At 43.9% G+C, this 19,437-nt stretch overlaps 2 protein-coding genes across 3 annotated transcripts in view; one reads left to right on the top strand and one right to left on the bottom strand.

Annotated features, from left to right (window-relative positions):
* The window catches only part of LOC119651513, a 47,503-nt gene extending 36,591 nt beyond the window's left edge, over positions 1 to 10,912 (bottom strand). Inside the window, exon 1 of the mRNA XM_038055139.1 lies at positions 10,464 to 10,912. Coding sequence (XP_037911067.1) covers positions 10,464 to 10,543 — 80 coding nt within the window. The 5' untranslated portion in view covers positions 10,544 to 10,912. The remainder of the gene's footprint in view (positions 1 to 10,463) is intronic.
* On the top strand, positions 239 to 1,701 carry LOC119651512. 2 transcript variants are annotated; one of them, XM_038055138.1, is made up of 5 exons: positions 239 to 378; positions 433 to 699; positions 1,052 to 1,183; positions 1,243 to 1,386; positions 1,438 to 1,701. In XM_038055138.1, exons 2-5 carry the CDS (start codon positions 456 to 458, stop codon positions 1,512 to 1,514), a joined length of 597 nt encoding a protein of 198 aa, XP_037911066.1. In that variant the 5' UTR covers positions 239 to 378; positions 433 to 455; the 3' UTR covers positions 1,515 to 1,701. The 2 variants fall into 2 exon arrangements, with proteins under 2 accessions (XP_037911066.1, XP_037911065.1); XM_038055137.1 differs by having other exon boundaries at positions 322 to 699.
* Positions 10,913 to 19,437: the final 8,525 nt, after the last annotated feature.

Raw genomic sequence — 19,437 nt, 5'->3', positions numbered from 1 at the left:
GCTAAACGCAGAACAGATGCACTCTACATTGCATTCGCAAAATCCCCCTTTATTATATGTACATTTCTGTTATACTTTCAACAAAACACATTTGTTAATAAGAAGTGATCCCTGAGCTTCGGATCATCTCCAGAAAACAATTAGAACCTAAAAAGTAATTTGAATCCATGTATGTATACTAGATATGAATATGCTGCCTGTAATCCCCCTTTAAAATGTAACTCTGGTCAGCGTTTCCAATAAGTTAATTATTCGTTAACCGGTTCCCCTGGTAGCAAAATAACAACAAATTTTAAAATTATTGTAATATAAAGACTTCCAACAAGTTCGTGCTTTTATCTGAATACCTGAGTTCTTTTCACACTGAGTGTTTCGACTGTAGGAATTTATTTGAGGATAAAATAATAATGGTTTTCACGCGAATTTCTTTAGTGATATTCTCGATTCTTACGTACATGCGGATCATTGGCAGCATATACAACAAATACCCCGTGCCATTTAATAAGTTAGCCACCTGCCAGGAGTTCAATATAGAGTCCAAATCATGTCAGCATTACTTTCCTGTTAAAAGCATCAAAAACTACAAAACCAACGAATTTAAGCTCCAAATGAGGTTCTATGTGATGGCAACGAATGATGCTAATATTGTTCTCACAAATGGACTGGAATCGGGCAAGGGACGTATTGCATATACAATCGGTAAATTATAGTAGATAGATTATATCGTAAAACGTTGTTATACAAACATATATGATATAATTATGCAAATATAACAGAGATATAAACTCCTTGAATTAATTTAGATAAATGATCAAAGAGTGAGTATTTGGTATGAAAACAAAGACCAGAGATTGGCATGGACCAATGTGTGAGGATAAAGTGTGCCGAACAATCGCATTAATATTGTACGCATATTCTAGATGGTTTTTGCGACTTGGTAAATGCAGGAACAACCAATTGTCTGATAAAGGTTTTTCGAGAATTTAAGTTATTATAAAGTATTTCTTTCTACACAACAACGGCTATCAAATCTAATTTAGTTTTCTTGTAGTTATTGGCGGTTCCGGTAATACATATTCGTGGATTCGAAATACACCTGAAGATACAGTAGGCACGGATAGCCATCTGCCGAAAATTCTTTCGGCACTCTGGCCAACACCTATACTTGTCCAAGTTAAAAATGGTGAGCTTATATTGATAAGCATTTCAAAATATCCTAAATGGTATGCAAACTCATATCAGATGGGATGCTGTTTGTATCAATCCCGAATGTGGCAGAACCACTTATGGTCGCTGATGCCTCAGATCTTACACAAATCAATCAAGTTTGTATCTATGCCTGGAATACTGAAAGTCGTTGGTTCTATAACTGCACTGAATTGGATGGTAAATCATTGAATTGACTGGAATGCAATTGTTGTAATGAGGTCGTTTTAGATGCTTTTGAAGAAAGTGGATCAGGCTGCTCACAAGATGATACGCACTGTTCATTGAATATTCAGTGGGACGTTTGAAACCTTTATTGATCAAGAGGAGGAAGTCGTGAAAGATTTTTCAAATGGTTTATTTGTTAATAAAAAAAGAGATATCTTGATGATGATTTTCTTTAAAGTATGTTATCGTAATCTTAAAGTATTTCGAAATGTATTTTTTTGTCATTTCCTGTTACAGATTTTTTAATAAAATGTCTCAGAAAATAAACAAAGTGGTGGTTTCAAGCAAAATGAAATTCTCCATAGAATGACCTAGAATCAAAAGCGTGTTTAAAATTGTATCACAATATTTTTCGAAAAAAAACTGTACCTACACTTCATCTGCGATGCCTGCACCACAGTCCATTTAATAAGTAGTATCCACACTCAATGGACCGGACTTGCGAATGTATTGGAGAAGCTTATCTGTACACATCATAGGCACTAAACCAACTTAGATACTGCCAGATGTTGAGAGCCTATGATGTGTACCTTCCCCCATTACATTTCTGTCTGGTCCATTTAGAGCGGGTACCGCCTACTAGATATACTGTGGCCGGCACCATATACTACTCTTTGGGGATAGATTGCAGATAGACTCAACAAACATACAAAAAGAGTGTGCAAGAATGTGGCCGTGTAGGGTATCAAATGAAAGAGCTCATTAATGGAAGGTTTATTTTTGATATTAAATGAAAGGTAGAGGAGTGAGGGTTCAAAATGTAGACTCCAAAAATTGAACCAGATGTTCTTCTCAGAACCTGTGCAACCAAAAAATCTGAAAAAATCACAATGGTGTATCTATACGAAATCTAGGCCTCAATATACATTCCGTTCAGATATCTGCACAAATAAAGTCAAATTTTTCTATTTTATGTGAATTTTTTGCATGATAATGCTTATCATGATGTATCATTATACAAGTGTATCGCTCCTTCAGTATTACGAGAAATTGAGCTCATATGAATGGGGGGTTAAATGGAAAAATCTTTTTTCTCTTTTTTAGCTTTTTTCAGTCATTTGTATGTCACCATCAACTACTCAAAGGTAGACATATGTATGTATGCATATTTATACGTTAATGAAGTTTGTGGGTAGTGTCTAATTCAGATAGATATATTTGTACGTTGGTATCAACCGTACTCAATATACGCACTGTATATGTGCATATGTACATATGCTTTTGTGCACGAAATAAATCGGAAATATGCGTACGGTACGGTAGCATGAAGTCGACCAAACGTTGGGTAAATCTCGCTGGAATTTTTCTCCATTATTCGAGAAAACGTTTCATCAAATATTTTTTGTTCGAAATGGGACCTCTGCGAAGCCTACCGTCGACATAATCCCGCAAGTTCTCAATGATATTGCACTCCGAGGATTGTGTAGAGGTGGAACACTACACATTGGTTATTTTCGATGCTCTAGGTTTCAGGTCACTGTTTTGGGACATCTTAAATGTTTGACAAATATCAAAATTCTCTGATTTTTTTAAAAGATCAATGTATATTGGCATCCATATTCTCCCCCAAGAATGCCACAGTTCCCACGTCATCTGCGCCGTAAGAGCCACCCTATCATGGTACTTTTATTGTGATTTTCAGATTTTTCGGCTACAGTTTTGTGTTAGGTTTTCTCTACGGCGAAGTTAAACCATCGCAGGATAATACATTAAATTTACACTTTTCGACAAAAAGTACATTTACTTGATTGATTTCATTAACATAAGTTTTATTCCTTGCGATACGTGAAAGGCATGACTAGGGAAGTGCTATGGCTCTAGGCTAACATAGAAGAAAACAAGTCGGCACTTCGGGTATGATAGGTTTTGTTTGCTTCTTCTGTGAGTATATTTGAGTGCAGAACTATCCCATTTGTACGTAGCCCGTTATGTATATGTATTTAGCATGTCAGACTACTCACCTCAGTGTGACATTGATATTTAGTTGCAGTAAATTTACACGGTAAAGTCAACTTCGAGCTACTGTAACTTTGTTAGTAATAGTACTATTTTGATCAAACTCGGGGATAAGATCTCTCATATTATATTCTATACTACTACAATATAATTATAAATCTAGGATAAACTTAAGGTGGTTTCTACACAATTTCCTCAAAAATATGGTAATATACTATTATTAACTTAATTTGAGCAGATATCGACATGGAGAGTATTTTGAGGCATGGACACCATATAGGTGTAGATCCATATTTTTTTTTGAGATCTTTTGGTTTGGTAGTTTCTGAGAATGGGTCCGTTAAAGAAATCATCACTTTCCCCCCCCCCCCCCCCCCCCACTCCCTGCCTTGATAACAAATGTCAAAACTAATACCGGCTTCGAAAATTCTAATCGAGACCTTTCATTTCAACCCCCCCGCCAAACTCAACGTAGAAGGATATCAATAACTGCATGTCTGGGCGTTCGCAGTTCCCATCTTCTCACCAAATTTCATGTCCGTCGGTATAGTCGTTCCTGAGAAAAGTACGTGTAACAGACAAACAGATATTGAACTAATTTTAATGTTGCAAACAAAACCTTAAAAAATTTTTGATAAAATTTGATTTTATTATTCAATACAGTTGCCTTCGACGGTGATACAACAATTAGAGCGGTCATACAATTCGTTGATACGTTTTTTATAGTAGGATTTGTCTTTAGCCTCAGTTTCGGTTATCATCTTTCGAGCGAGCATCCTCTTAAGGTTCGAGAAGAGGAAGAAGCCGTTGGGGCCAGATCTAGAGAATACGGTGGATGCGGAAGCAATTCGAAACCCAATTCATGAATTTTTGCCATTTTTTTCGTTCATTATTAACACGGTGTATTTTCTTGATGAAACAGCGCACTCTTTTCTTCAAATGGGACCGTTTTCCGCAATTTTACTTTTCAAACGTTTCAACAACGCTATGTAACCGCGACTGTTGATGGTTTTTCACTTCTTAAAATATTCAATGAACATTATATCATAAGCATCAAAATACTGATCCAAGTACTTTTTTGTTCGAAATAGGACCTTCGCGAATCCTATCGTCAAGATAAGCCCGCAGGTTCTTAATAATATTGCTTCCGAAGATTTTGGAGAGGTTTTGAATAGCTTCGAACATGCAGCCGACTGTTGCAGTCCATTACGATCGTTTTGATCTTGGTGTGAAATAATGCACCTATGTTTCGTCCATTGTTACATATCGACTCATGAATTCACGTTTTTTATGGAGGAAGAGCTTCAAACATTACTCAGAATTGTCAACTCGATGTTGTTTTTGGTCGATTTTGAGCTCGCGTGGCACCCCCTTTGAACATTTCTGTCGAGTATGCTATCCTGGCTGATGGCGTCTCCTTCTTCATCTGTCTTGTTCGAACAAAGTTATTAAGCGATTCTGTTCCTTCGTGTCCTGCATTACCCTTATTAATCTATGGATTAGAGTTGGCCGAAATCCATTTTTAATGGCAGTATCTACAATATATCTTCTTCTTCTTTTTCAAGCCTCTCTTTGGCAAGAGGTATTAACAAGAGTCTATGTACCATGAATCCGTAAGTGGCCACTTTATATTGGTGCGAGTTGTTAGACGTGCTGACGATGGTTCGAATTCGAAATAATCATTCTTCTTTAGTATTTTGAGGGGAAAGGAATTCAACCGTTTGTTTGTTTGTTTTCAATCGTGAATTCTATATTGGGGTGTCACTTGTTGATTTGATCAAGTATATCTTGCGTATCCCTCTCTTTCACAATGACCAGAACGTTATCCACTTAGCGTAGTTAAAGTCTCTTTAGCTACTTTTTGCAGTTTTGGAGATATTATCAACTAGTTCTTCGTTATTGGTTACAATTAGGTTTGTTTGATATTTCGCATGTTGGAGTTACTACGGTAGCCCGAAGTATTGTATTCAAGAAATAGCGCAATTAGTAGAGTGTTTTTAAAATTATAATTAATAGGAAATGAGAAAATATATTGAGTGTTTTTATTCAAAAGATAAAGGATGAAAACAAAACAAAAAATATATCCAGTTGTTGTTGGGTTTGATGTTGAAATTTCCCTTTTTGGAGACTTGATTGAACTTCTCCTGCGTTTCTTCCCAAATGGGGAGCTCGAAAAATGAATGTTGATATGGTCTAGACCAGAACGGGATAAATAAAAAAATAGAATTTTGCCATTTTTTTATTTAAAACAATGAATTTCAGGACCGCCCCCACTTTTTTTGCTTAAAACATAGTGTTGAAGTATTGATAAGAACGAATAGCCAACAATTTGACTCACATTTCTTTGAATATAATAATTTGGCGACAACCTGTACAAAAGTCTCTCATACCTGAACCAACAAATTTCCGATTTCTGACAAGCTATATGTTAAAAAATTAAAGAGTTTAACGTTGATGTGATTTCGCTGTCCCTCGTAAGTGGGAGAGCTATTTCGCAGACCGGATGATAGATACCTCGAATCACAATACCGCCATATCTGTTTAATCTGTTCTTCATCGGTCTGGAGACGGCTCTCGACAGCATCAATAAAAAGTGCATATGGAGTGCCCTACACAGGAAGGTATTCCAGAGAAACAAGAGCAAAGCTCGCTGCTGGCAAGATCTGATCGACGAGGTGAATGGGGATCCGTGGGGACTCGGTTACAAACTTGTAACCCGAAAAATCGGGGCCCTGCGGAAACCCTGTTCACTTAAGGCCGAGCAGTTGGACCGCATTGTGAGGGCACTCTTCCCTGCACACCCCGTATGGGATGGTGACGTCGGCGCGGAGAGCGCAGAGGACTGTCCACTTTTCTCTGTAAAAGAGTTGGAACAGGCAGTCCTCTCTATGAAAAACAAGAAGGTGGCAGGACCCGATGGTATTCCAGCAGAGGTGTACAAACTGGTATTCCAACACCGGTCAGACTTACTGCTCGGCGCATTCAACGCTTGCCTGAAAGAGGGCATTTTCCCTGCTCGTTGGAAAGTTGCGAGGCTTGCGCTGATCCCTAAAGGGAAAGGCGATCCCGAACTGCCGTGTTCATACCGCCCACTATGGATGCTTGATACTGCTGGGAAAGTGCTCGAAAAGCTCATCAGAAGTAGACTCGCTGAAGCGATACGCGCTGCCGGAGATTTATCTCCCCGGCAGTTTGGTTTTAGGGCAGGAAGATCGACAATTGATGCTGTCATGCAAGTCGTGGACGCCGTTCGACGAGCAGAGGCACATAGCCGACGAACTCGACGGGTGGTGCTCCTCGTAACGCTTGACATCAGAAACGCCTTCAATTCCGTAAGATGGAAAGACATTCTAGGCACACTAGACAATACCTTCAACGTGTCGAACTATCTCTTACGGATTTTGAGGGACTATCTGAGGAACCGCTCCCTGCTCTATGAAACACTAGAGGGTCAAAGGTGGATGGAGGTCACGTCGGGGGTAGCACAGGGATCCATCCTAGGGCCGGACCTCTGGAACGCTACCTATGACAGTCTGCTTAAACTCGACATGCCAGAAGAGTCGCGCCTGGTCGGCTACGCAGATGATGTCGCAGCGCTTGTTGCTGGACGCACTGTCGAACAGGCGCAAAGCAGACTCGGCATATTGATGCGACGGGTAAGCGGATGGATGACTACTCATGGTTTCAACCTTGCACTGGAAAAAACCGAAGTAGTCATCCTGACTAAAAAGAGAATTCCGACCCTGCGTCCCATATCGTTCGGCGAGTCGATAATCGAGTCAAAATCAGCGGTAAAGTACCTCGGGTTGACTCTTGACTCAAAGATGAGCTTTTCTGAGCAAATCCAAGCAGCAGCGAACAAGGCTGCGGCTGGAGTTTCGGCGTTAAGTAGGCTAATGGCAAACATTGGGGGTCCTACGTCTAGTAGGCGACGTCTCCTGATGAGCTCAACGCAGTCTGCCCTGCTCTACGGCGCAGAGGTATGGGCTGGCGCTCTTAACAAGGAGGTATATCGTAGACGCCTCGCGCAAGTACAGAGACGGGGAGCTTTACGGGTGGCGTCTGCGTACCGCACAGTCTCTGAACCGGCCGTGATGGTGATCGCGGGAGTTACCCCCGTTGCCCTTCTTGCTAGGGAGCGTCAGGCCATATACAAGCGCAAGGAAGATGAGCCAAGGGAGGTGGTTGCTCGCGAAGAACGGCAACGCACTCTAGACGAGTGGCAGCTCTCTTGGCAAAATGAAACTAGAGGCAGATGGACTGCGTGACTCATCGGCAACTTAGGTGCGTGGCTGAATCGGAAGCATGGTGAGACTGACTATTTCCTTACCCAATTTTTAAGTGGGCATGGAGGTTTTCAGTCTTATCTGCACAAGATTGGAAAGGCGCGTTCTCCGGATTGTGTGTTTTGCAATTGAGTTGTGGACGATGCCCACCACATTTTTTTTTCTTGTGGAAGGTGGGATGGGGTTCGTCAGCAGCTCTATTTAAACACAGGGGATCTCTCTCCACACAACATTGTGGAAGATATGCTGAGGACTACTGACAGCTGCAACCGTGTTTCCTATTATGTTCGGGCCCTTCTCGTTGCTAAGAAGATAGAACTCGACCGGTGGAGGAGCCGGATGGCAGGGGGCTCCTTGAACTGACAGTTCCCTTCCTCCTCTTCCCTCCCGTTGGTGAAAGGAATTTCCTGATTTGAAGGCTCCGCAAGGCGGGAGAGTTCGGGGGCTGGCCCGAAGTAATGTGACAAACGGTTCCAGGCTAGCTCTCTGACGATGGGGAGGTGTTTAGTTGGTAGTCCGACGACGTACCGAATCGGGAGTCCAACACTGTGTGCGTAAATGCATTCACCTACCCTACCCAAAAAAAAAAAAAAAATCCAGAGAAACTAATAGTGGTTATCAGAGCAACATATGATGACACCAAATATGACGAGCTGCACCGCCTTAAAATCTCGAACGAATTCGAGGTTCAAGGCGGAGTCCGCCAAGTTTGTATCTTGTCATTGATATTATTTCTTCTTATTATCGGTGAATGTGCTTCGGACGACATGGGCTTCAACGGACCATGGCATCTTGCCTTAAACTCCTCGACTATCCAGATGGCATCTTACTGGATCATGGATCAGCCGGGCTAGAGATAGATGCCAAAAAAAGCACAGTTCTTGGTCCGGCGAGTGATCTTACTCTTCCTATCTTCATCAATAGGCAGAGCATTGAAGGCGTTGATCAATTTGTATACATAGGAAACGTGAATTCTACCGACAATGGTGCCGAACTTCCCGGTACTCGATGCAGTAACAGTGCTAGATCCGTTTTCATTTCCTTATCTAAAATCTGAAAATATATTTGAAATAATAAAAAACTTGTTGTTTCTTTTTCGTTGGTGTAGATATTTATTCTTGTAAACTCCGATATTTCGGGAACCACTTGTTCCCTTCATCAGTGCTAACAAGTCTATCTCAAAATATTTTATTTAACTGTAATTTCACGATGTTTCTAGCGATTAAATTAAGTCCAGACCTGTTAGCACTGATAAAGAGAACAAGTAATAATAATAATAATCGTTGGCGCAACAATCCATGTTGGATCAGGGCCTTGAAGTGTGTTAGAGCACTTCATTCAAGACCGTAACGGTACACTAGGAGGCAATGTGGTCAGCATTGCGCTCGCCCGAGATTATTACCCTGATTTGACTCAGGTACTCATTCACAGCTGAGTCGACTGGTATCCGACGTCAAATCACGATACAAATTCCACTGCCACCAGTGAGATTTGAACCGCGACCTTCCGTACGACAGCCTTGCGCTCTAACCACTCAGCTATCCGGACACAAGATAAGAGAACAAGTGGATCCCGAAATATTGGTATTTGCAAGAATAAATATCTACACCAACGAAAAAGAAACAGCAAGGTTTTATTATTTCAAATAATTAATCGTTGGAAGCACGTATTATCGGGATACGCTGGTCTCATAAAATTTCGAAAGTGGAACTTCGTCAGCGCGCAGTCAAATTTGCCGTGAATATGTGGATCAAAATGCGGAAGTGGCTATAAATAGGGGACACATTAAGGAAAACCGTGAACTCTATTGTTGGCTATGCCATGTAGCGAAATTCACTATCCCGGGATGGCCGATGAGCCAGCACGCACAGAACACTGGAGAAGGAGATGAAGCCTCTCCTGAAGTCCGGGTGAAATTGGAGCGCATTTCAGCAGACCGTGTCTGATGACGCGCAGGCGTGGTTGAGTTACAAAATAGCGGTTGGTTCTACTTAACTAATGAATAATAAATTGAAACCTGTCAGGAGTTGTGAAAGTTAAGGCGGACCTAACTCTACCAAAGATGGTTCCAATCCCCGTTTGTGAAAGAAGGAGAGAAGAGTGACCAGAGTTTGAATAGAACTATCTAATACTCAGGCGTCTCAGTTAGTAGCTGGAGCCTTCTTAGCAAGTAGAGTCGGACTGAAGACGCCTTCGTCGCTTTGTCCAAAATCTGGAAATGCAGTTATCTCACGACCAATATCGAGTTGAGACTGTTCCCTACTAATGTTCTTTCTGTGCTATTATATGGAGGTAGTACATTGGATGCGACCTCCACTGTTACTCGGAAGCTCCAACCTAGCTACGTCGTGCAATGGAGTTTACTATCTCAAGATGGCTGATGAGTGCGCCGTTTCGGAAGCACATGACGCAGAATAACAAAGGAGGAATGCAAGCTTTTCGGGAAGTCCTGAAGGGATATAAAACACATTTCAGCAAACCGCCATCAATGGCGTATAAGCGTGGTTGAGGTGTTATCACCCATTCAGGCTTAACAGGCAACCATATTTATCCAATTGGATTTGGAACTATTATTTTCTGCAAATAAAGCAATGTTATTCCCAAAAAATACATTTATAAATAGGGATCTTAACTCAGTGGTTTGCTTCTAAATTCCAAAATTTGTACATGGAAATTGCATGATCAAAGTCGGGAATATTTTTGATACAAATGACATTGATATATGTATAAAGAGTTTTTTATTTAACTATCAAATTTATCAAATGCCTGTTCGAAAATACTACTTACTTTCCAAACATTGGAATACTTTTATTTTTCGGCATGTTGATGACACATCCATTTAGAAGGGGTGTATTTTCCGTCGCCATCGTGATTATTTTGCTACTCGTGAGAAATATTCCGAAAGGAAGAACTTTTCCTTTATATTTATTTTTCAAAATATTTTAGAACACAAAAAAATGTCGTCTTAGGCAAAATTTTCCTCCTGAAAGTTGTTGTATCACGAAGCACTAATACGAGACCGAAATTAATGGATATGTTCATTATCACCAAGAAGTCTTTTTTATGTGGAACCTCGCTGTATGCCAATAAATATTTTTCCGACAATTTATTATTAAAAATTCAATCACAAATTTTTCTCTTTAATATTTAAAGGCTTAACAGATTGCACTGCTCAAAAGTTGGATGCTTAAGAGCCTAGACTGTTCAGAGGTAAGACCGCTTCGAAACTGAGCTAAAGGGGATGAACTGCTGCATAACGAAACCTCGCGCTCCTGTTAAGCTCATCTTGGCGGAATTTCGTTATCATGAATATGCATCCACATCTGACGGTGACCAGATGTGGATGCAATAGTTGCTATCAGTAAATGTGATACTATTGAATAAGTATTGTTAATAAATTATTGTTTTTAAACAATGTACATAATATTCGAATGTTGTTAAATGGCATTGGATTCCCAATGTTTCTGTATTTGCGAGAAACACGGAAATGAATAATGGAGATTATATTGTTTAAGCCCCACATCAGATAAGCTCGGAAGTTCATAAAGGCTAAGGTAATAAGGCGAACTAAGTGTGGGTAACTTGGGTTTGAGGATATTCAGGGAAGAAACTAAGGAACTTGATGGCAACCATTTTTAAATCGAGCGATAGAAATATTAAACAATGGTTCTGAAGTAAGTTTTTAGCTTCATTATTGAATTGGATAACTATAATGACGGTCTCAATTGTTAAAATCTGAAACATAGGAAAAGTTTCATTATCATCAACGGCGCAACAACCGGTATCCGGTCTAGGCCTGCCTTAATAAGGAACTCCAGACTTCCCGGTTTTGCGCCGAGGTCCACCAATTCGATATTCCTAAATGCTGTCTGGCCTCCTGACCTACGCCACCGCTCCATTTTAGGCAGGGGCTGCCTGGTCTTCTTTTTCTATCATAGATATTTCCCTTATAGACTTTTCGGGTTGGCTCATCGTCTTCCATACGGATTAAGTGACCCGCCCACAGTAATCTATTGAGCCGGATTTTATCCACAACCTGACGGTCATGGTATCGCTCATAGATTTCGTCATTATTTAGGCTACGGAATGGTCCATCCTCATGTAGGGGGCCAAAAATTCTTTGGAAGATTCTTCTCTCGAACGCGGCGAAGAGTTCGCAATTCTTCTTGCTAAGAAGTCTCCGAGGAATACATGAAGACTGGCGAGATCATTGTCTTGTACAGTAAGAGCTTTGACCCCATGGTGAGATGTTTCCAGCGCAACAGTTTTTGTAAGCTGAAATAGGCTCTATTGGCTGACAACTGTGCGCGGATTTCCTCATCGTAACTGTTATCGGTTGTGATTTTCGTCCCTAGATAGGAGAAATTATCAACGGTTTCAAAGTTGTATTCTCCTATCCTTATTCTTCCTGTTTGACCAGTGCGGTTTGATGTTGTTGGTTGTTTGGTTTTCGATGCTGACGTTGCCACCATATACTTTGTCTTGCCTTCATTGATGTGCAGCCCAAGATCTCGCGCCGCTTGCTCGATCTGAATGAAGGCAGTTTGTACTTCTCGGGTGGTTCTTCCCATGATGTCTATATCGTCAGTATAGGCCAGTAGTTGGGTGGACTTAAAGAGGATCGTACCTCTTGCATTTACCTCAGCATCACGGATCACTTTCTCGAGGGCCAGATTAAAGTCTTGAGAGTGATCCTGCTGCATTTATCTGGCCTCGCACATTGGTCAGGGTCAGCCTAGTCAGTCTTATCAATTTCGTCAGGATACCGAATTCGCCCATGGCCGTGTACAGGTTTACCCTGGCTATGCTATCATAAGCACAAGAGCACGTTCTGCGACAAGAGCACGTTCTGCGAAGCGGTCAAGGGGCTATTGGGGGAGAAGGCCCTTGTTTCCAGCCTAGAACCCATGTGCTCTCTGGAAATACGGGATCTTGACTGCCTCACAGAAAAGGTCGAAGTAGAGGAGGCGTTAAAGCGTGAATGTCCGGAGGTAACCAATGCCCGGGTAGGTATTACCTCTGTAAATGCTCGAGGCCAGAAGCTTGCCGTGGTGGATGTCCCCGAGCAATATGCGAGGAAACTCCTTAACAGCGGGAGAATCAAAATCGGATGGGTAGTATGCAGGGTACGAATGCGGATAGTCCCCACCAAGTGCTACAGGTGTCTGGACTATGGACACACAGCAGCAGCTTGCAAGGGTCCGGACAGGAGGACAGCATGCCGGACATGCGGCCAAGCGGGTCATCAAGCGAAGACTTGCAAGGAAAGCGAGAGTTGTGTTCTCTGCAGGGATCGTGGCGCATCTGGCGAAAACGTCGCACACACTGCGGGCTCGGGACGGTGTCCGATCTTCAGGGCGGAATTGGAGAGGGCTAGGATGCGAACGCCATGATCCGCATTTTGCAAATTAACATGCACCGGAGTGCAACCGCTCACCAGTTGCTAGCGCAGTTCGCTGCGGAAGTAAATGCTGATCTAGTGCTGATTAGCGAGCAATACCGAAACAAGGACCCGTCCTCATGGTATCTCGACTTATCGGGCACCGCTGCCATCTGGGTTCGGGACGACGTTCGACTTCGTGTTCTTGCCGAAGGCCGGGGGGACGGATTTGCCTGGATCCGGTGTTTAGGGATAACGTTTTTTAGCGTTTACCTGACGCCGAATGAGTCGATTCCGGACTTTCAACGCCGGCTTGATGCTCTGGAGGACGCCGTTTCGAGCACGGAGGGACGAATCCTGGTTGGCGGTGATTTTAATGCCAGGGCTCTTGAATGGGGCATGCCTCAATCAGACTCCAGAGGGAAACGGATTCTGGAAATGGCGGCGAGAACCGGGCTCGTAATTTTAAACACCGGATCCACGCCAACGTTTCGGCGCTCAGGTTGTGAAGGAAGCATTCCCGACATAACTTTTGCGTCGGAATCTCTGGCATCATCGGTGGACGGGTGGCGAGTCCTAGAAGACTTCTCGGCAAGTGATCATCAGTACATTGCGTTCGAAGTGTTTGACGCTACTTGCCGGCGAGCACCAACACGACGTTCCCCCTGCGTGTGGAATGTCGCGAAGGTGAACATCGGAAGGTTCGTCGAAGCTCTTGGAGCAGATAGGGCCGCGCTGGGGGGCACTCCGGGGGGTGGTGGTGTCGCAGCTGACACCGTCGTAAATTCAGTGATGAATCTGATAACGACGGTGTGTGAGGCTTCCATGCCCCGGAGAGGCCCCAGGCGCGACAAGCCTTCTATGTACTGGTGGACGGCGGAAATTGCCGACCTACGGAAGGAGTGTCATAAGCTCCGCCGTTTGGCACAACGTTTGTACGCCAACGAGGAGGCATGTGCCATAAAGGCACAATATAGATCAGCAAAAAGGAGACTCCGCAGCGCTATAAATAAAAGCAAAGCTCGCGGCTGGCAAAATCTTATTAATGAGGTAAATGATGACCCGTGGGGACTTGGCTATAAGCTTGTCACTCGGAAAATCGGGGCTCTGCGGAAGCCCTGCATACTGAGCACCGACCAGATGGACCGCATTGTGCGGGCATTGTTCCCCAGACACCCTGTACGGCTTGATGTAAACAGCGCGGAAAGCGTCGTGGATTGCCCCCTTTTCACAATGGGAGAACTCGAAGAAGCGGTTCTCACTATGAAAAACAGGAAGGCGCCAGGTCCTGATGGCATCCCGGCGGAAGTTTACAAACTGGTGTTCCGCCAACGGCCAGAATTGCTGCTCGAAGCGTTCAACGCGTGCTTGAAGGAGGGCATTTTTCCTTCTCGCTGGAAAGTGGCCAGACTCGCGTTGATCCGTAAGGGTAAAGGAGATCCGGAGCTCCCGTCTGCATACCGACCGCTGTGTATGCTTGACACGGCCGGAAAAGTGCTCGAGAAGCTCATCAGGGGTAGACTCGCTGAAGCGATCCGTGCTGCCGGGGACTTATCCGCAAGGCAGTTCGGGTTTAGAACAGGGAAATCTACAGTGGATGCTGTTATGGAGGTCGTAGATGCGTTTAATCGAGCCGGGGCACACAGCCGCCGATCTCGACGGATAGTGCTCCTCATAACGCTTGATGTCAGAAATGCCTTCAATTCCGTAAGATGGACAGATATGCTGGGCACACTAGAGAACTCCTTTCACGTGCCAAGCTATCTCTTGCGGATATTGAGGGATTATCTGAAAGACCGCTCCCTGTTCTATGAGACGCTAGAGGGCCAGAGGAGGATGGAAATCACGTCGGGAGTAGCGCAGGGATCCATCCTAGGGCCGGACCTCTGGAACGCTTCCTACGATAGTCTGCTGAGACTCGATATGCCTGAAGAGTCGCGCCTGGTCGGTTATGCAGACGACGTTGCGGCACTTGTTGCCGGACGCACTGTTGAACAGGCGCAAAGCAGACTTGGCATATTGATGCGACGGGTAAGCGGATGGATGACTGCTCACGGTTTCAACCTTGCGCTGGAAAAAACCGAAGTAGTCATCCTGACCAGAAGAAGAATCCCGACCTTGCGTCCCATATCGATCGGCGAGTTGACTATAGAGTCAAAACCAACGGTTAAATACCTTGGTTTAATGCTCGACTCGAAGATGAGCTTCTTCGAGCAAATCAAAGCAGCAGCGGACAGGGCTGCAGCAGGAGTCGCGGCCTTAAGTCGGCTAATGGCGAATGTCGGCGGCCCTATATCAACTAGGAGACGTCTCCTCATGGGAGCAACGCAGTCCGTCCTTCTCTATGGTGCGGAGGTATGGGCTGATGCCCTTGACAAGGAGGTGCATCGTAAACGCCTCGCTCAAGTGCAGAGGCGGGGAGCTTTGCGAGTGGCGTCTGCTTATCGCACTGTCTCCGAACCGGCTGTGATGGTGATTGCGGGAGTGATCCCCGTTGCCCTCCTTGCCAAGGAGCGCAAAGCTATCTATCGCCGTAAGGGCGAAAACTTAAGAGAAGTGGTTGCCCGTGAACAACGTCAACGCACCCTTAACGAGTGGCAACTTTCTTGGCAAAATGAGCCAAGGGGCAAGTGGACTGCGCGGCTCATCGACAAATTAGACCCGTGGCTGAACAGAAAGCACGGTGAGATTGATTACTTCCTTACCCAACTTCTAAGTGGGCATGGAGGTTTTCAGTCTTACCTGCACAGGGTTGGGAAGGCGCGATCTCCTGACTGTGTGTTCTGCAATAGAGTGGCGGATGACGCTGAACACACCTTTTTCTCTTGCGAGAGGTGGGACGGCCTCCGCCAGCAGCTTTATGCAGACACAGGGGAGCTCTCTCCAGACAACATTGTCAGAGAGATGCTGAAGAGCGCTGGCAGCTGGAATCGTATTGCGCATTATGTTCGGGCTCTTCTTACTACGAAGAAGATTGAACTCGACCGGCGGAGGGATCGGACGGTAAGGGGTTCCTTGAACTAACAACTCCCTTCCTCCCCTCCCCTCCCGTTGGTGAAAGGAATTCCCTGACTTGATGGCTCCCAAAGCCGGGAGAGCGGGAGGGCTAGCCCGAAGTAATGTGTCAAACGGTTCCAGGCTAGTTCTCTGATGACAGGGAGGTGTTTAGTTGGTAGTCCGCCAGCGTGCTGTTGCGGGAGTCCAACACTCTGTGCGTAAACGCATGCTATCATAAGCGGCTTAGTCGATGAATTGATGGTGCAACTGTTGTCCATATTCCAACAGTGTTTCCATCGCTTGCCGCAGAGAGAAAATCTGATCTGTTGCTGATTTGCCTGGAGGCCTCTTTGGTATGGGTCGATGATGTTCTGGACGTATGGGCCTAGCAAGATAGCGGAGAATACCTTATAGATGGTACTCAGCAACGTGATACCTCTATAGTTGCTGCACTGTGTGATATCTGTATGAGACACATAATGCCTCATTGCCAATCGTCAGGCATTGATTCGCTGTTCCATACCTTGAGCACAAGGTTTTCCAGGGTTTGAGACAACTTTTAAATTTTTTATAATAACATTCATTCAGGAGACCATTTCCAGCACTTTCTGATGTAAATATGAAGACTGGTTTACCATTTATACAGATCTGCAAAAAAATTTTTTGATAGTTTTTAGTGATTTATTTGTTTGTAATGCGCTAAATCCAAAAATGAATTCCGTTGTTTATCCCAAAGCGATTACTTGGAAGGGATACATACTCGTATAAGTAGAGCATATAAAAAAAATTGAAATCATATTTATTATTTAAAAGATTGATTTGATTTGATTGAATAAAACGAGCTTATGAGCTTCCCAAAAATTGTTATTTCTTCAGTGTGAGGCTCCTCTTGGTATATCGTATGGATAGCATCTGGAATATCTCTCTGTAGCACATAGCAGCTGTATGCCATTATTTTTATGCTTCAATTTCCTTCATATCTTCTTTCCATCTTCTTGATATCTTTATGGAGACGCTTTCCTTGTTCTTCACTCGCGGCCTCTAAATTCTCACGAAAATAATCCAGGGGAGAATGGAGACAAGACTTTAGCATTCTTCTGACTATATCAGGATCTTTATATCTCTTGAAATTTGTGAGGATGTTGGCAGATTCTTAATCTACTAGAAGTCTTCTGATATCTAACCCAACAAACATACCTTTCTTCAATTTCGCCTCCGAGAGATCTGGAAACTTTTCAGCAAAGTATCTGAAACATTCACCGTCTTTTGGGATAGATTTGACAACTGTTTCGTGTAGTCAAGCTTAGTATGAAGGGGAGGAAACATATTTTTTGTGGTGGTACCAAGTTTTCTCACAAAACTAAAAGCGTGGTCAAAGGGTAGTACCGGCCCCAGGGCGAAGCGTGGATTTGTACCCACCATGGAGCATAAAACCTGAGAAAGCCCTGCTGAGCCAGCTCTACTACCAAACCCTATTTCCACCTCCACGTGGTGATCGCTGGGAGTTCTTTCTTAATGAAAAACTGCAAACGGAGGAGGATAGAGGCGAGTCTTCCGTGCCTAAAAACGGGATCAATTGTATCAACTGCCCCTCCAGGTTGAGGGTTGGGTAGGACTAACAACTCTACACGAAAAACCGACGTTACGAAGATACAGAAAGAACCTCGGACAGGATGGACTTTCCATCAACGAATCCAGCAACGACAGCGGAATAACGATCTGTGCATTTTCTCATGGAACGTGCGCTCCCTGTACAGACGGAATGCTGCTCAGCAACTAGCCGATACCCTGTCCCAATATAAGGCCGATGTAACAGCGTTGCAAGAGATGCGCTAGACAGGGACTGGTTTCCTGGAGAAAAGCCACTAAACCATTAAACCATGTGCTCGGAGTAGGTTTCTTAGTCAGCCAAAAAACAAAACCTGCTGTTATCGGCATTAAAAATATAAGCGAACGGCTATGCCCTCTGTGTTTGCGAGACAAATTTAGAAATATAAGCCTCATAAACGTTCACGCCCCTACAGAGGAGACTACAGAGTTGGAGAAGAATACCTTCTACGAGGCAGTTGAGCGGACCCTCGAAGCCTGTTCCAGGTATGATATCAAAATCATAATTCAAGATTTTAACAGTCAAGTAGGGACGAATATTCAGGCGATACATTGGCTCCCATAGCTTACATATGGATACCAATGATAACGGACTGCGGATTAATTAGTTAGCAGTATCGCACGAAATGCTTGTTGGAAGTACCTGGTTTGCGCGGAAAGCGGTCCATAAACATATGTGGGCCTCCCCAGATGGGATTACTTTCAACCTAATTGACCACGTGCTGATTGAACGCCGCCACCTCTCAACCTTGATGAATGTCTACCTCGTTGGCATAGTCCTCTGGGCTCGAATAACAACTCCGCCTACAATACAATTCCATCTGACAATCAGGTGAAAATAAACACTGAAGCCATTCACAATACAGCCGCCCACAACACCCATAAAGGGGAAATGGACGCCTCAATAACCGCAGCTAACAGATATCCTGGAGATGAAACATCAACCAATGATCTTCCCAGCCACCAGAAGGCTGTTATCATTGATACGGCCACAAGCATACTTGACACCAGCCGCAAAAAGAGTCGGAACGATTGGTTCGACGATGAATGTAAGCTAGCTACGGAACGGAAGAATGCCGGATAGCGAGTAATGTTGCATTCGCAAAGAACGCGGGCACGTGCAGAGACTTATCACGAACTCCGTCGAGTGGAGAAGTGACTTCACAGAGGGAAGAAGGAAGCTTGGGAGAACCAAGAGATCTGTGAATTGAAAGTACAAGGAGCAACTGCACCAGGCGCGGAAGTTCTACCTACAAGCCATGAGGATGAAGCCTTATACACTTCGATGCTCATCCCGCCGAGACAAAGAGGGAAATTTGATTCCCGATAGAATAGGCATATTGGAGCGATGAGTTGAATATTCTGATGAATTGTTCAACAACTAAAATATCGGCGAGTTGGAGATTCCGCCAACTGAAGACGACGAACAAATGTTGGCACCACCGAGCATGGAAGAAACAGTCCGTATAACCCATTGGCTTAAAAGTCATAAGTCGCCAGGAGCCGATGAAATTACAGCCGAATTTGTTAAATATGGAGGCGACCATCTACACAAAGCAGTTCATCAACTGATGTCCAAGATGTGGAACAGGGAATCAATGCCTGACAATTGGCAACGGGGCATTATCTGTCACATACATAAAAAGGGAGATATCACGCGGTGCAGCAATTATAGAGGTATCACGTTGCTAAGTACCATCTACCATACGCCCAGAATATCAGTTGCCTACACCAAAGAGGCTTCACTCCAGGCAAATCAGCAACAGATTAGATTTT

Source organism: Hermetia illucens, chromosome 3 (genome assembly GCF_905115235.1).
Source record: "Hermetia illucens chromosome 3, iHerIll2.2.curated.20191125, whole genome shotgun sequence".
Taxonomy (NCBI): Eukaryota; Metazoa; Arthropoda; class Insecta; order Diptera; family Stratiomyidae; genus Hermetia; species Hermetia illucens.
This window is presented reverse-complemented; position numbering and strand designations above follow the sequence as displayed.

What these genes read in the sequence shown, in the direction of transcription:
- LOC119651512 (XM_038055137.1), top strand. Translation starts at nt 408, where the DNA reads ATGGTTTTCACGCGAATTTCTTTAGTGATATTCTCGATTCTTACGTAC. An exon ending in ACGTATTGCATATACAATCG is followed by an intron (nt 700 to 1,051) that starts GTAAATTATAGT and finishes GTTTTCTTGTAG; the next exon opens with TTATTGGCGGTTCCGGTAAT. An exon ending in TAACTGCACTGAATTGGATG is followed by an intron (nt 1,387 to 1,437) that starts GTAAATCATTGA and finishes AGGTCGTTTTAG; the next exon opens with ATGCTTTTGAAGAAAGTGGA.